Here is an 18,917-nt window from a genome sequence, read left to right as displayed (position 1 = left end):
TACGATTACCTTTTTTGTCTTTACCTGTTATTTACGTATTCTTAGTCCATCCCCTTCGGTGTAATTACCTTTTTGTGTCTATCTGTTATTTAAGTATTATTTAAGCACACCTCTTCAGGACGATTACCTTTTTGAGTCCTTACCTGTTATTTACGTATTATTTAAGCCCACCTCTTCAGTGCGATTACCTTTTTGTGTCTTTACCTATTTTTTAACCCCAAACTCTGCATAAATAAGCAAGACAGTTTAAAATCCACAAGAAAAATATAAACTGGTAAGGAGGACTGATTAGCTTGTCTCTTACTGGTACGACACAAGATGAAAATTGTACCGGATCTAATTTCTTTGTTATCTTAAAGCGGGATTGAGGTATGTGAAGACTGGATTAGTTTAGTGCTTAGATTAGAGTTATCCTTATCGCTTTAATACACTCACTCCAATAATGTCCTTAGATTTTATGCCCATCTTGAAATGGTTTTATGTATCTAAGAAATAGTTGTCGAATCGCTGACGTTCCCTTTAAAGCCTGACGTCTTCCCTAAGTTGACTAAAAATCATCTGGAGGCAAAGAGAGAGAGAGAGAGAGAGAGAGAGAGAGAGAGAAAGGTGCAAATTAAGATCAGACAAGATAAAATTTGCCATTCTTCCAAACCAGACAAACAGGGCTGGGGTCAATTATGAATTGAACTGAATTGGAATTGATTGTTAAAAAATGTGAATTAAATTGAATTGGAATGAGAAAAGCATAAAAATATAATTAAATGACTTGAATTGGAACTGACATCAATGAGATGATATGATCTGATGACTGAACTGATCAAATATTTTATACTGTAATATGCGAATTCATTACTGTACAATAATTAACTTACAATATATTCAGATAAACAGTAAAATATAGTTTGCTATAACAAAAAAGTTAAAAATATATCGTGAAGCAACCTATTAAATTTATATTAATTTTCATTTAATTGAGAAACTATTTCCTGCATAATTCATGTGTTTTAAATAAATGTATTTAAGATTTACAAGTTCATTTCGACCATAATGGACTGAATTGAACTGGAGGTTTCTTTTTTCGAATGAACTGTATTGAACTGGAACCGATTAGTTCAAGTTTTATTCTGAACTGGCATTGACAAAAATGAACTGACCCCAGCCTTGCAAAGAGACACTATACACAGCGTCCTTTGCCGTATATTCACCTAAGCATCCATCCCTTGTGACAGGCAGCCAAAGTAAACAGGGCTACATTTTTAAGCCTAATTAAGTCAAGTCCAACGCGGCTATTCTCAGTTCAGGTCACGCCATCTCATTCTCCTTGTTAAGCTCTTCATTCCGTACCACTTAACCAATTCAACCCCACGACAAACGGTACAGTAATTATAAGAAGGTACATCTGACTGCCAGGGTACTAATATTGCACCCCTTAACCCCCTCATGACATACGGTACAGTAAATACAATAAGTTACAAGCCAGTGTACTCTAGGGCCCGTATTCTCGTGGGCTGAGGAAGCTCCCAAACACCTTTTTCTAAGCGATTTATTTTATAACACCTTACTGTCCTCTTCTGTGTTACGTAATTCCTTCTAATATCGCCATACACTGCATGCTGTAAATAACGTATATACAAAAGGATATTAACCAGTCACATCCAAATATAAGTCGCTAAGGTACAGGTGTTAGGGAACCTCCTTACTCTACAAGAATACGTGCCTAATCACAAAAAATATAACGTATGACGGAGGTGATAACAGAGGGTGCGATTTCTCCCTGGTGTGGGGGTGGCTCGGTGTTCTCAGTATCAGCCTTGCAGCCTTTATTGATTTCCTGCTGCATATGACACAACCACGTCCACACTAGCCACCCGAGCCGTACACGCAACACAAAAGCCACTTCCACACGAGTTTCTAGTTTTTTCTATTTACCGATCATCGTGTATATCCTAAATGACCCCTGAAGCTTCGTAAATATCCCTATATATTAATTCACCACCACCTAAATGTTTACATGATACTACTAGATAGGATGCACCACAAGCAAGCCATATATTGTCCTTATGAAACAGGTTCGTTGGGTATTTTGCAGTGGCTACCGAGTGTAGGGTTATACGTACTGCAATGCTGCTTAATTTACTGCTATCGTACCAAAAAAAACAAACGCTATATCAGTATTAAATTAACAAGGATTATCCACACACCAATATAAATTACCTTAACACACACACACACACACACACACACACACCAAATGCTATTGTGTCAGTATTTAATTTACAAGAGTTATCCATACAAATCAACGAACACAGCCCTCCTAAACACACACACACACACACACACACACACACACACACACACACACACACACACCAAATGCTATTGTGTCAGTAATTAATTTACAAGAATTATCCACACAAACCAACGAACACAGCCCTCCTAAAGACACACACACAAACTGCTCTCTCTCTCTCTCTCACACACACACACACACACACACACAAACACCTGCTACCTCTCTCTCTCTCTCTCACACACACACACACACAAAACACCTGCTACCCCCCACCCCCTCCTCACACACACGCCTCCGCTATCTGACCTTGGCTGCCGCTAGACCCTGACACACTTGCTCTCTAACTACACACTCCTCTCTACTTGCTCTCTTTCGCTCTCTAATTATGTTGTGTGTGTTATATGGCGTTAAGTCTTATTCTGTTACCATGTGCTGCCCTGTTCTATTCTGTGTACTACTGGATGTTTCCTTTGTACTAATCTGTGCTTCTCTGTGTTTTCATGTCTAGTTTTGTTGCTGTGTTTGTCTTTGCTGTTGTGTTTGTTTCTCTAGTGGTGTTTGGTACTTTATTTAATGCTGTGTGTACTCTCGAATCAGTGCTCTCCTTTGTACTGCCTCATTTTCACTAATCCGTGTTTCTCCGTGTTCAATTTGTGCTATATTTTGTGGTGCTACCGTTCGTGTTCTTTCTTGTGCTATCCAGTGTCTACTAATTCTTGTTTTACGCGCTACAGTGCCGTATGCTTGTTCTGTTGTGATGTTCAGCTTTGTATTACGCTCTGCTGTTCCGTGTGCTCTTCCGACTTGTTTGTCTGGTGTTGTACTTACTGATATAGGTGCAATCGTAGAAGAGAAGAAAATGCGTCAACGAAATGGAAAGTAGATTGACACAAGGAAGGAAAGTAGCTGGTGCAATGAAAGCCTTGATAAGAAACAGAGGCTTGAGTGTTGCAGCTGCGCAAGGCTTAAATGAAGGAGTGTTGGTGCCAACTTTAACATATGCATCTGAGACTATGGTGTGCATGAAAATGAAAAGTCAAGAGTAAGAGCAGTGGAGATGGGACTGCTGAGGAATGTATGTGGAGTACAGACTGGATAGGATACGAAATAATGTGATTCGTGAAAGGCGCTGAGTGAGGAAATCTGTGGACACCACAATCGAAGTGAGTGTACTGAGATGGTATGGTCTGAGGATGGAATGAATAACAATAAGGAGGTGAAAAAGGTATATCTGGGAGAATTTGATGCAGGGAGGAGGCGAGGTAGGCCAAGGAGAAGGTGGAGAGATATGGTGGATGAGTGTGTGAGGAAGAGAGGTACGGACGATCGTGACACTAGGGAACTGACAAGAGATCAAGCTGGGTGGATGAATGTTGTGAGGAGAAATGCACGATCAGGGATTTGACACCCCTTTTTAACATGACAGCGTCCGGATTGACTATCGGATACGTTTATGTGAAGCCACAGAATGTGATGAATGTTTTTGGCGTATCAGATAGAGCCAGGATTATGGTGGCTTGAATGATGAATGAAAGGAAGCGTGGCCCAATGGAGTGGGCAAACTTGGGTTGTCTGGACGTTGCTAATCCTCACCCTGCCCTAGGGTGGGAAAGGAGGTCCGGATAATGATGATGATGATGATGATGAAGTGCAATCGCATAGGCCTACTGGTTGTTGGTGCTTTCCTCTATAGTGTTTTCATTAGCCTACCGGTATGCTGTTTGTTGTTGTTGTTGTTGTTGTTGTTGTTTTTTCTGCTGTCTACTGCTACCCAGTGTGAGTCTACAAATGGTGGCGTTGCGCACCCTAGGTGGAGCAGCTGCAGCGCTCACACGGGCGCCAAACCAATTTCACAGCACCTTGCAGTGGGAAGGTCCCTGGTCCGTCCCGAGTGGGGCGGTCTACCACATGGAAGAGCCGGGTCCCTGTAAAGTGTATGTATTGATTGTACTGTAGGCCACCTGTAGGACGGCCCCACAGAAGCAGCTGCAGGTCAGAGAGACCAAGGTTATGGTACAACAGCAATCTTCTGCTATTCAGTAGGCTTTGCCCTGTGCTGTACATAATTCAACATGCTATTTACGTTGTCTGTTGCTGTAATCTTTACCATATAAGCTGCTTGTGCTGTTTTCTAAGTTGTGTGCACCTCTATGCTGTTTTATCTGGGGCTTTGATACCAATCGTTAAATGAGAAGATTTACGGTACCAGGTATGTGGTGTTCTTTGTTTTGTTGATACTTTAGATTCTTTACCACAATGTTAATAGTAAAATATTCCAATCAACCTACAGTAGTAAGACCAGAAATGCCCTCTGACCTTTTAAAACAATTCACACGCCTAGCCCAAGCTGTACCAGGTAGCCTACTCATGTTCTCTGTAATAGACAAAAAACCTTAACACAAAAAAAAAAAACAAGGTCTACCACTGCATCCGCCAAGTAATTCGGTAATAATGAAATAAATAAAATACTGCTACACCTATCCCTGTGATTTCATGAACTTGTTATGTGGCAGGAATATCAGCTCTTTCATTCACCTTTTACAACCTCTTCTTGGCAAACCTTGGTGAGATGGGGTTGATTTTACTTGACAATGGCGCAGTGGAATGCTATCTGACTGTCCGGGGTTCAATTCTGGCACAGTGTTGGTGGACAAAAGAGTCACCGCAGCAAACCCAATACGGTACCTGTCACTACCCAGCAAACCCTATACGGTACCTGTCACTACCCAGCAAACCCAATACGGTACCTGTCACTACCCAGCAAACCCAATACGGTACCTGTCACTACCCAGCAAACCCAATACGGTACCTGTCACTACCCAGCAAACCCAATACGGTACCTGTCACTACCCAGCAAACACAATACGGTACCTGTCACTACCCAGCAAACACAATACGGTACCTGTCACTACCCAGCAAACACAATACGGTACCTGTCACTACCTAGTAAACACAATACGGTACCTGTCACTACCTAGCAAACACAATACGGTACCTGTCACTACCTAGCAAACACAATACGGTACCTGTCACTACCTAGCAAACACAATACGGTACCTGTCACTACCTAGCAAACACAATACGGTACCTGTCACTACCTAGCAAACACAATACGGTACCTGTCACTACCTAGCAAACACAATACCTGTCACTACCGAATATATTACCACCAACACTACACAAAAATGATCCTTGTGAGATCCTGTTCTTCAAGGTCCCTGTTTTATGGCATCTATCACACACCGTTTACTACTACTACACCGTAACTACTACTACCGTACTACAACAAATTCTACTACTGCAACAAATATTATCACTACTACTACAACAAATACTATTACTACTACTGTAACAAATATTACCACTACAACAAATACTACTGCAGTAACAAATATTATCACTACTACTACAACAAATACTATTACTACTACTATAACAAATATTACTACTACTACAAATATTACTACCGCACTACTACTACAAATATTACTACTACTACTACTACTACACCGTTACTACCACTACTATTACCATGACTGTTTTTAATACTACGGTGCAATTAATGTAAGGTACGACCATGAATATTACTAAGCTACCCCTACTACCATACCATCATAAGCGACACCACCACCATTCCCACTACCAGTATCATTCTACCACCACCATTACTACCATCATTCTACCACCATTACTACCAACATCATTCTACCACCATTACTACCAACATCATTCTACCACCATTACTACCAACATCATTCTACCACCACCATTACTACCAACATCATTCTACCATCACCATTACTACCAACATCATTCTACCATCACCATTACTACCAACATCATTCTACCATCACCATTACTACCAACATCATTCTACCACCATTACTACCAACATCATTCTACCACCATTACTACCAACATCATTCTACCACCACCATTACTACCAACATCATTCTACCACCACCATTACTACCAACATCATTCTACCACCACCATTACTACCAACATCATTCTACCACCACCATTACTACCAACATCATTCTACCACCATTACTACCAACATCATTCTACCACCACCATTACTACCAACATCATTCTACCATCACCATTACTACCAACATCATTCTACCACCACCATTACTACCAACATCATTCTACCACCACCATTACTACCAACATCATTCTACCACCACCATTACTACCAACATCATTCTACCACCACCATTACTACCAACATCATTCTACCACCACCATTACTACCAACATCATTCTACCACCACCATTACTACCAACATCATTCTACCACCGCCATTCCTACCAACATCATTCTACCACCACCATTACTACCAACATCATTCTACCACCACCATTACTACCAACATCATTCTACCACCACCATTACTACCAACATCATTCTACCACCATTACTACCAACATCATTCTACCACCACCATTACTACCAACATCATTCTACCACCACCATTACTACCAACATCATTCTACCACCACCATTACTACCAACATCATTCTACCACCATTACTACCAACATCATTCTACCACCACCATTACTACCAACATCATTCTACCACCACCATTACTACCAACATCATTCTACCACCATTACTACCAACATCATTCTACCACCACCATTACTACCAACATCATTCTACCACCATTACTACCAACATCATTCTACCACCATTACTACCAACATCATTCTACCACCATTACTACCAACATCATTCTACCACCATTACTACCAACATCATTCTATCACCATTACTACCAACATCATTCTTCCACCAGCACTCCCCTCTACACAGTGACCCTTACCCTACTCCCCCAAGGTCCCTTTAAGACGTCAGCATTACCTAACACCTTGCACTCTACCAACTCCTTCCTCCCCACCTCCATCGCTTACCTAACCCTCTACACACCCACAAAAATCGTCTCTCATGCCGGCTGAGTAAAATCGTCTGGGGGCAGCATCAGGATATAATGTACCCTAACCCCTACCACTATGCGATTTACCCCTAGATAAAACCGTCTGGAGCCACAATTTTAATTCCCTCCGCTACAGCATCAATATAAAGTGTACCGTAACCCCTACCTGCATGCGATTTAACCCAAGAAGGCTAAAATCGTCAGATGGTACATAGAACTGGTTACCTAACATTCAACCCAGCCACAAAATTGATTCCCTCCACTGCAAGATGGGGAAAAAATTGTCTGAAGGCTGCATCAATAATAAAAAAATCGACTTCCTAACCCTCTGAGATTACCCCCAAGCTTCATAAAATCGTCCGGAATTAGAATGAATGGGATGGGACACGGCTCCATTCACTTCGACGCACGATGTCTATTATGTTAAGTTAAACCGGTTGGAGGAAAAAAATATATAAGTTCCAACGCTGCTTAATTCGTTTGCTACCTAACTCGTTTTTTCTCTCTCTCTCTCTCTCTCTCTCTCTCTCTCTCTCTCTCTCTCTCACACACACACACACACAAAGGATAAAACCGTTTGAAAGGCAGAATGAATACACTATATGCAAGTCTTTAATGTGGGTAACTCCCTTCACGGTCAGACCAACTCTATTAACACTTTCATTTAAGCTAATGTCAGTGTTTTATTCACCTGAACGTGTCACAAATGTAATGATAGTGTATATAATTGTATAATTTAACCCTTTCATGGCTGGCACAACTCTAGTAAGCTATCCAAGCCACACGATTTTATTTAGCTGAGTGATTTATGGCACCCTGATAGATGTTTTCACCATCAACCCTTTCATGCCGGGGCAACTCTAGGACTTTTATCAGTTAACGACAGACCAATATATTCAGCTGAGTCATAGGAGCTTAATGATGTTCTTTAACCCTTCCATATTCGGGACAACTCTAGTATTTTATATCAGTTAACAACAGACCAATTAATTCAGCTAACAGTGAAACATACGAGCCTAATAAATATGCTCGTTAACCCTTTCACGTTCGGGACAACTCTAGTATTATATATCAGTTAACGCTGCACGATTTCTTTCAGCTAATAGTGAATCAAAGGATCCTGTTAAGTTTCCCCTTCAAGAAAAGAAAAAGAAAAGAAAAAGGAAAAAAAAAGGCGCACCAAATTCCAACACTATTTTGAAAACTTGATTTCACCTGATTTTCCAGTTTACCTCTAATTACATTACCCCTGTGACATTTTCAACACTGTCTATACTCCTTTCACTTTTACCTGGCCTAAAACTGCCATCCCTCCACCTTGAATGCTGAACTGTAAGAGTTACCAAGAACTAGTCACGAAGAAGTGTTATGGAAAAAGTAGGTACAACCGTAGCATTATCGTACAGGAAATACGCTGCAAACGGACGAAAATCTGGGCCAAGTTAAATGAATAGAACTATACCGGTATTTAAACAGCTTTCAATCACGAATGTCCGTTGATAATTAAAGCTATAATTCAATTCTTTTATCTGGGCGATTTGTTTTCATCTAACGGAACTGTGCAACTCAACTGTGTGTAGTTTTATTGCTGTGTTTCTTTCCTTTGTGGTGTTTGGTACTTTATATATTGTGCCTTAGTTATGAGGTAGTCTCCTTGGTTACTAGTCAAATCAACCCTCCAATCTGACTACACCTGGCCATGTCCTGAGATGAAAGGGGCTGGGGATGTTCGTGAGCTGCAAATTAACCGACTGTACTGGTAGGAAAAATATATATTTAAAAAAAGGGAGCCAACAGTCTAATCAAAGTCCACACCAAGCTTGAAAAAAAAAAAAAGTACGTAATATCAGTCAAAATACCGACACACACACACACACACACACACACACACACACACAGTCAGTCCTACAATCCGAAATTCATATCAAACTCACCTAGACGGATTTGTAGTCAAACGTCAGTGTAAACATTAAACAACTTTCGGTTCAAGGTCATCACGGTAACAACATCAAAGGTACACTCTCGGCTTATTTCGGCTATCTTTTAAATGCACATGATTACGTTCGTGTTTAAATTACTTGGTTAGTAATTACAGGTTTTAATGAGTAAGTCTGTTAATTAAGCGGAAATAGAGGAAATGGTGAGGGATTTTGCCGAATCTGTCGAGGACGAAGCTGCACTCCCTGTGATCAATACTGCCGTCTGGTACCGTTCGATGTTGCTCTCTCTCTCTCTCTCTCTCTCTCTCTCTCTCTCTCTCTCAGCAAAGCCCTTTAATCCCTTCAGCATGATGATGTTTGTCTTATTCTGGCGCTATTTATTTTTCTTAGGAAAGGCCCTCGTGTGAAGGGACTACCTTCTTGCTTTCTAACATCGGTTCCTCTCTCTCTCTCATCCTTCCTTCCACACATCCGCCATCTCATCCTCTCTTCCTTCCCACAAACACAGGCCATAAGTTAACCTACAATATCCTCCCTCCCACTCGCATACACCCACACCCACACAAACTTCCCTCCCTCCTACGCACACATAGATCATAGGTCAGACTACATCCTTCCTCCCACTCGCATATACCCACCCACACACAACTCCCACTCCCCTCTCCTACACGTAAGTCATAGGTTATCCTACATCCTCCCTCACACACACACACACACACACACACACTGGAGGAGTTAAGTAAATTAGACAAAGGAAAAGCAAATGGTCCTGACGAAATTTTATGCTGGGTGCTACACGAGTGTGCAAAGGAGTTAAGTAAACCAATATCTTTAATATTCAAGGAATCCTAAGGTCAAGGTAAACTACATGATATTTGGAAGAAATTAAACATATGCTCCCCTCTTCAAGAAAGGGAATAGAAAAAAATCCACTCAACTACCGACCAGTACGGTATCACTAACCAATATTGTAAGATACTGGAAAAATGATGAAGTTTGGGTAAACCATCTAGAACACAATATGATAACAGAAAGGCAGTTTGGTTTCAGAGAGGGGAAAATCATGTGCTACTAAGCTACTATGAGAGAGTTGCAGAAACATTACAAAAAAGAGAAGGGTGGGTGGACAGTATCTATTTAGATTTCAAGAAAGCATTTGACAGAGTACCGCACCAAAGACTCTCATGGAAACTGTACCACCAAGGAGGAATCCGAGACAAACTGTAGGTACTGCTGGATGCAAGATTTTCTCAGAAAAAGGGAAATGAGAACAGTACTAAGGGGACATTACTCATCATGGAGGGAAGTGACTACCGGAGTTCCACAGGGCTCAGTGCTGGGACCAATTATGTTTTTAGCGTACCGTATATAAATGACAAGACAGTAACACTGGATGTGAAAGGTATCTAAGTATGTTCCCCGATGATGCAAAAATACAATGGAGAATTACTAACACAGACTCGTGTAGAGAGCTACAAGAAGAATTAAATAAACTTTATGAATGGAGTAATATATGGCAAATGGAATTCAATGTGGACAAGTGTCATGTAATTAAGATTGGAAAAAGTGGAGAAAGACGAGATTGGGATTATAAGTTGGGAAGTAAAACCCTACACATACAGAAGAAGGACCTCGGTGTGATTATCAGTAACAGATTATCTCTGGCTGACCACATCAGTGAGAAGGTAAGAAACATGTATACGGTACACTGCTAGCAAATATGAGAACAGCATTCACATGGTACATAAATGAAGACATGCTGAAATAGATAACAACATTATTCATCAGCCCAACCCTGGAGTTTGCATCAGTAGCCTGGAATCCTCATCTCAAAAAGCACATAGATAAGTTTGAAAAGTACAAACGGCCGCTACAAGATGGGTAGCAAGCTTAAGGGATCTAAGATACGAAGAAAGACTAGAGAAACTGAATCTACCAACACGACAGGAGAGAGAAAAAAAAAACATGATTATGTTATAAAAATGCATCTCAGGGGAGGAGAAAATAGACTAATGAATATTTAACCATGGCAGTGGTCTCCAACCTGTCGGGCGCGCCCCCTTAGGGGGGCACGAAGGGCTGCCTGGGGGGGGGGGCCGAAGGTTTGATAAAGAGGTAATTTATTTGAAAACTATGAATTATGATGGACTTCAGTAATTTCTAAATATGGAGAAAATATTTCAGATATGCATATGAAATCTAGTTATCTGAATATATAAACAATTTCAAAGATTAAGATATTTATGGACATGTGCCAACTATGCCAGTAAAATACAGTATTTGAGGAAGGGGGGCGCAGGGAACGTTTCATTCAGTGAAGGGGGGGGAGGCGAGAATTAGAAAAGGTTGGAAACCACTGACCTATGAGGAAGCATCAGCAAGAGGACACTGCAAAAAACTTTATAAAAAGAGGTGATCACGGCGTAAGGAAATTCAGTTTCCCAAACAGGCCAACTGATCAGTGGAATGCACTACCGAATGATAGTGTCAAAACAATTCATAAATTTAAGGATACGTATGATAAAAATGGTTTAATACACAGGACAGTACGAGCTTGACTCGTTCCTGTGAAGATACAATTAGGTAAGAACACACACACACACACACAAGGTTAGCTTACATATTTAATCCTCCCACTCGCATACACCCACCCATACACATGCCTACTACTAACCACGACACACAGCCTCCTCCACCATGCACCTACTTCCTTCTACATACATCCTGCTCCCAGTTTCTTCTTCTTCAGGTGTGTGTGTGTGTGTGTGTGTGTGTGTGTGTGTGTGTGTGTGTGTGTGTGTGTGTGTGCGCGCGCGTGCGTGCGTGTGTGTATGTGTGTGTGCGCGTGCGTGCGTGCGTGTGTGTGTGTGTGTGTGTGTGTGTATGTGTGTGTGTGTGTTATCAGTAAGCCTCAGGAGAATATTATTATCCACATAATTACTGATAGCGCTAATCCTCAACACAGTAATCTTATCACCTCTACTGATTAACCCTATACTTCCTCACTTACCACTTCAACTATACTCCTTTCACTTAAACCTGACCTAAAACTGCCATCTCTCCATCTTGAGCAGTGAATTGTAACACAGACTAACACTACACTATGAAGCTGGTAAAGAAGTGTTATGAAAGGAACTACAATGCTATACGGTACTCTGGGCTACATAATACACTACAAGCTAAAAATATGGGACACGCTGAAAGACTTGTAAACAAAAATACATCATGGAATAAATACACGGAATCACGGTGCTGTATTAACACAAGCACCATATCGATAAATGAATGACATACAAACGTATGCTGATGAATAAAAAGAAAAAATACTTAACTAAATGAATTAAGCTGAATAAATGAATGAACCAGACGATAAAGCTATATAAAAACAAACAATAAAAAAAATAGAATACATTAATAAACCCAAATAAGCTAATAAATACAATAAACAAAATATAAAAAACAATAATAAATAAGCAAATGACACTTGCAAATCAGAAACATAATTAAGTGAAGCACAAACGAATTAAAAAATCAAATACAGTACCTCAATCGCGTGGCAATGTACGAAGCCGAACAATGACCTTGGCGAAATTCTGACGCAATATCGTACGTTACTGACCAAGAGAGAGATTCTTACCTAATTGTATCTTTACAGGAATGAGTCAAGCTCGTACTGTCCCGTTTTAAACCATTTTTATCATACATATACTGTATGTGTGTGTGTGTGTGTGTGTGTGTTTGTGTGTATCGTCATACACTGGCCTAAATTCCTGACCTAAATAATTTAGTAATTTTAGTCATCTTGTAAGAAACCTGAAACAAATGTAAACAAATAATTATAATAATAATAATAATGTTACGGTACGCTAGATTTTCCAATTTTTTCATTAATGTTGGACTTACGAAAAATAAAAAACGTAGTCTCGATAAAATTACAATATTACAAAAACAGGTAGAACAACACTAGTAAGAGCACTTGTAAATAATTAAAACTATTTTATAAGATCTATTTAGGACAGATAGATACAACGATAGATAGGTGGGTAGATAGATTGACTGACATGGAAGATGAGCGATTAACTAGCAATTTCCGTTAACAGATAATTACGATGCCTTCAAATAACAGAGAGAGAGCCCTACTGCTTTCATCTACCTGCTCTCCCCAACCCAGAACATGACGTAACAAGCTCTCTCTCTCTCTCTCTCTCTCTCTCAAACCTTCCGCACTATTTCATCACCCAACATCAACAGTAACGCTGCAAAATAATATTCCCCTCCTGACAAAATCTCTTAAAAAAAAAAAAAAAAAAAAAAAAAAAAAACGTAATCATACAGCGAACACCGAACTACAAAATCATACAACTGAACATTACCTTGCGTGAAGAAGGAATTGCATCGCCTTAATAACTGAACAATTGGTGAACTAATGGTCATGTTGACGTCCTGATCGCTTTCTACTGTACCATTAGTTGTAACGATCATGTCACTCGATGTAATAAAGCCCCAAAGTTCAAGAATCGTCTGACTGGGAAACGATATCGAGTTCAGTCACTAAGCGGGAGCAAAATCGCACGTCCACCCACCACGGCTTCTCACAAGCTACTGACGTCACACCCTCGGCGCGATTTGGCTTACGTTTTGGTTTGGCTGCGCGCTTGAGTTGCCTGTCACGTCTACCGCCAAGGTATAAATAAAACACTGTTATCTCCTACCTTGGTCCAATTATATCACACACCTGCTCTGTCCTTCCCTTCACCTAGTGGCAACAAAAGAATGCCTGGAAGATCAAAGGTGGCCTTGGAGTGGGTGCGGAATTGGCAACTGTATTGCCATTACTCCCATGTATCTTACTAACCATATTAAACCTCATACGCACGTCTAAATACGCCTACACACTTCTTGCAGCCTTCCCTTTCCTAACGTACACCAGCTCAATGTCTGACAACTCAATACTCGCGACGAAAAATGAGGAAAACGGCAACTTCTCGTACCTCAGGTACGCGGCTCGCGCCATCCCACGTACCGGAAATAACCGGATATGACGCTATCCAGTCCGCTCTGATCCACCCACAAGATCAAGCATTCCAGTTCAGTCCTGACTACAGACAAACCTTTAAATTTTCACTTTTCTGTTGGGGACTTGCGTTCGTGGCAGGATGGCCTCTGTGTGATTCTGATAAGCTACAAAGCACCTTGAGTATCCCTGTAAGTCCCTGTAAGAGATAATGACAAACGTTTTATTCAAGGCTAGCCCTGAGTTGCACTCATATGTAATCAATTGCCTCCCGTTAAGTGACTTTTTTTTTTAAGGACGGAGAAAGAAGGACAAATACAAAAACTAAGAGCAGAAGATGGTTACTAGTCAATTATTATCCTTGAAAATAGGGACAATTAAAAATATCACAAATATTTGATCGTTTGCAACTCTTTCGTGTAGAAGGTAGTAAACCCGGGGATTTGAAGAGATACAGCACACGCGTCACCCATTAACCCCTTCAGTACGGCGACGCCTTGTTTATACTTGCTGCCTCCAGACGATTTGAGTGATTTAGGGGGATTTTCCGAACTGAGGGGTTTGATACATTATTATATTCTTGTTACTTTCAGACGGTTTTATTGGGCATGCGAGAGAATTTTCTGATCGAGAGATTAGATCTAGCCTTCATTAATCCATTATGCACGAAACACCTTCCCAAAATAGCAAAATTGTCACGTGATTGGTTGACTGATACATTAAAAAGATGATGGCAAAGTAACGAGGTCCTTGGCGCCATACAAGAGTAAAAATAGAATAATAAAAATACGTCAGAAGATGGCATGAACGAAATCTAAAATGGCGTCATGGAACTTAAAAGGTTACGTGACGTCATCAGATTCAAAAGTTTATAAGAATACGTCGAGATGGCATGGACGAAATTTTACACGCGTCATAGAACCGAAAGGGTTAAAAGTGACGTCAGCAGATTTCAAAGGGATAACGTTTGGCGCGCTGGGGTGAATTCAAAAGTGGGTGAGTCCTGGATGATGTTACTTTCCGACGGTTGTTGACATTTTGCTGTTGTGTAATGGTTTGGTAGGTGGATTAACAGTGACGCAAGGATTACATTTACTATTTTAAACCTCCCGATGGTGAAACGGAACTAAACCCCTTCAGTACGATGACTTACTATTTTCACCATTCAAATTAAACGAATTTTAACTTTCATAACGATGACTTTTTAAATCTTCCCATCTACAGAGGAGTTCATTCAGCTTTTGCAGTCATCATTAGGCCTCTTCCCTACAGGTGACTACTAAGCTGATTAAAATAATCTGAAAGAAGCTGGAATATACCGATAAAAGATGACGCCTCAAACTTTTCCTTCCTTTCGAAGTTTTTTTTTTTTTTTTTTTTTTTTTTTCCCGAAAGGAAGGTTTCTTAGGTTGGTAGTCCTGTCGAGCTAAAATGACCCAGGATGTTGGTATCTGGTATGATGGAGCGTTAGATTTATAAACCCGTTTCAAAGCACGCATCTATCGACAATGCTGGATAATGAAAGCACAACGCATACTTATGAGATGTGGGAGGTCGCCATTACATCCATACTGTTGTTGGTATGTATTCAGCCATAAACTTCATTCTTGCCAACAGCACAGCGGTGTTCACGCTTCAAAACATAATACTTTGTTTATAAAGTATATTGGAGGACTACCATATATCTTCAATCTTGTTATGCGTGAGTAATAATTTCACTTGTTTATCGTCCGCCCGACATACTCGCATGGCAGCGCTCATTTTTTTTTTTTTTTCTTCTTCAGAGCTGTGAAAGACGCGCCAAACCACACGTGTGACCTTCATGGCAGACTTTCCTTTTTCGAATTTCGCGGGCAAAATTACCAAGCTGTTTAAGGTTTACTGGTACAAAGCGTTCAGTTGAAATCTTTCCTAGCATAACAAAAAGAAGATTGTAAACACGTCCGCTCTTGTATATCGCTACACGAGTGCTGTATATGGGAAATTAGCGCTGGAGTGAGGGATTATTCATATCAGTGTTATTATTATTTCACATTAACCTGGCCATGATTTTCGTCCTTTTGCAGATTATTTCACGTAACTCGGTAGATGGAGAGATGGTTATTTTAGGCGTTAGACAGACCGATAGATAAATATTGTAGATAGATCATTAGAAGGTAGGTAGGTAGGTAGACAGGATGGAGAGAGAGAGAGAGAGACGCCACAGTTCTGACAGGCCCACCAACCCAAGTAGACTCCACCTTCCCAACCTATCACATACTCTCCCCCCCCACCCCACCCTTCCCACTTTTTTCCTTCTTCGTCCCCCACCCCCACGCGTCACACACACACACACACACACACTCCTCCCAACCCACCGCACCCTTTTTCTTCCGCGCTCCACACCCGTCGCACATACTTCTCCCCACCCACCCCACCTTTTCTTCCCTCCTCCCCACCCGACACACACTCCCCACCCACCGTACCCTTTTTCTCCCCCTCTCCACCCACCCACCCTTTTTCTTCCCCCCTCTCCACCCACCCCACCCTTTTTCTTCCTCCTCTCCACCCACCCACCCACCCTTTTTCATCCCCCCTCTCCACCCACCCCACCCTTTTTCTTCCTCGTCTCCACCCACCCACCCTTTTTCTTCCCCCCTCTCCACCCATCCCACCCTTTTTCTTTCCCTCTCTCCACCCACCCCACCATTTTTCTTTCCTCCTCTCCACCCATCCCACCCTTTTTCTTCCCCTCTCCACCCACCCACCCTTATTCTTCGCCCTCTCCACCCACCCCACCCTTTTTCTTCCTCCTCTCCACCCAACCACCCTTTTTCTTTCCCCCTCTCCACCCACCCCACCCTTTTTGTTCTTCGCCCCTCCTCACACGCACACCCACCTCACACCACCAGCACCGCCCCTCACACAGCAGCCATTTTTAAAGGTCTCTCGCCCTGGATTTAAAAGGACTGAGATCAGGTGTGGCGCATCCCTCATGAAACCCACATCGATGGCCAGAAAGGTTTATAAGCAGAAAGGTACATCAAAATCTTACTGTTGAGACCTAAAATGTTTGAAAATGCAGGGAATTAAAGAGCTAGAGTGACTGAGGGCTGGAAAAGGCCATTATATTTGTAAGATTGAATAAGATAACACTCCCAACAATAAAGAATGGATGGCAGATAAAGAAAACAAGTTGCCTATGGGTTGTATCAGCACAGTTCTTTTAAACAACTATAAGGGCGATTTATATCAGTACTGAGGCCAGAGAGGACAATATACACTCCTAAAGAAACACCAATATCAAGCACGATGGCGTCAGAAGGGGAGAAAGAGGGTATACAGGTATACTAGAGGGAAAGGAGATAAAGGAAGTGATGGTATACAGTACTTTGACAGTCAACTTTTCGTGGACGGCCGCAGAACAAGAATGAAAATAGAATAAAACTAAAAACTAAAGCACACAAATGGAATCATCTAAAGAGGAATGGAAACAAAAATATCGTTAAAAAAAAAAAAAAAAAAGGCTTTATCAGAGTAAGACAGCAACAGAGCCACCCGAATGGAAGAGAACGGAGAAAAAGTAAAATTACTGAAATTAGGCGTCCGGTGATAGATGCTGGAGAGAGAGAGAGAGAGAGAGAGAGAGAGAGAGAGAGCAAGGAATTCACATTGCAGCCTACAATAATGAAGTTTGTCACGGTGCCAAAAGGAAGAGGAAGAATTAGTACGGGAGAACTCAGTACACTTACAAATGATATGCGTTAGTTTTTGGCAAGACGGACACACTGAGCATGATCTAGGACGCAATGTGCATGATTTAGGACACACTGAGCATAATTTAGGACACTGAGCATGATTTAAGACAGATTGGGCATGATTTAGGACACATTGAGCATGATTTAGGACACTGAGCATGATTTAGGACACATTGAGCATGATTTAGGACACATTGAGCATGATTTAGGACACTGAGCATGATTTAGGACACACTGAGCATAATTTAGGACACTGAGCATGATTTAGGACACACTGAGCATGATTAAGGACACTGAGCATGATTTAGGACACACTGAGCATGATTTAGGACACACTGAGCATGATTAAGGACACTGAGCATGATTTAGGACACACTGAGCATGATTTAGGACACACTGAGCATGATTAAGGACACTGAGCATGATTTAGGACATTGAGCATGATTTAGGACACACTGAGCATGATTTAGGACACACTGAGCATGATTTAAGACACTGAGCATAATTTAGGACACACCGAGCATAATTAAGGACACTGAGCATGACGATAAAAGTGACGGTATACAGTATTTTGACAGCTTTTTGTGGACACCTGTAGAACGACAATGAAAACAAAATTAATACAAAATACAAAGCAGAGAGAGAGAGAGAGAGTCATTTCAAAGTTGGATGTATTAAAACTCTCTCTCTCTCTCTCTCTCTCTCACACACACACACACACAACCATATCTATCCCTCTGTCTATCATCTGCACGCAATATTAATCTCTCTCCAACACACACTCAGTAAAATGCCACACATCAAGCCAGGCGTCCTCCAAATGCTGTGTATCCGTTGACTCGAGGAAGCGGGAAGTTCAAAAAAGACGTCGGTTACTCCAACACTACCTGCTTCCCGTTGCCCTTGGGGACGCCATCTTCCTAAACGGTTGGTTTTTGAATTTTGAAACTTTGAACGGTGGTCCGGTATCTTTTATGCGGGAGAGAGA

General features: G+C 41.2%; 1 protein-coding gene across 1 annotated transcript in view; it reads right to left on the bottom strand.

Moving 5' to 3' along the window:
* Positions 1 to 13,693, bottom strand: part of LOC145391188 (uncharacterized) — a 42,426-nt gene extending 28,733 nt beyond the window's left edge. Inside the window, exon 1 of the mRNA XM_080265869.1 lies at positions 13,552 to 13,693. Coding sequence (XP_080121995.1) covers positions 13,552 to 13,660 — 109 coding nt within the window. The 5' untranslated portion in view covers positions 13,661 to 13,693. The remainder of the gene's footprint in view (positions 1 to 13,551) is intronic.
* Positions 13,694 to 18,917: the final 5,224 nt, after the last annotated feature.

This window comes from Coenobita brevimanus, chromosome 17 (assembly GCF_032717465.1).
Source record: "Coenobita brevimanus isolate Jiangsu-jjx chromosome 17, ASM3271746v2, whole genome shotgun sequence".
Lineage (NCBI taxonomy): Eukaryota > Metazoa > Arthropoda > Malacostraca > Decapoda > Coenobitidae > Coenobita > Coenobita brevimanus.
Note: the sequence above shows the minus strand (reverse complement) of the source record. Positions and strands in the feature narration are given on the sequence as shown.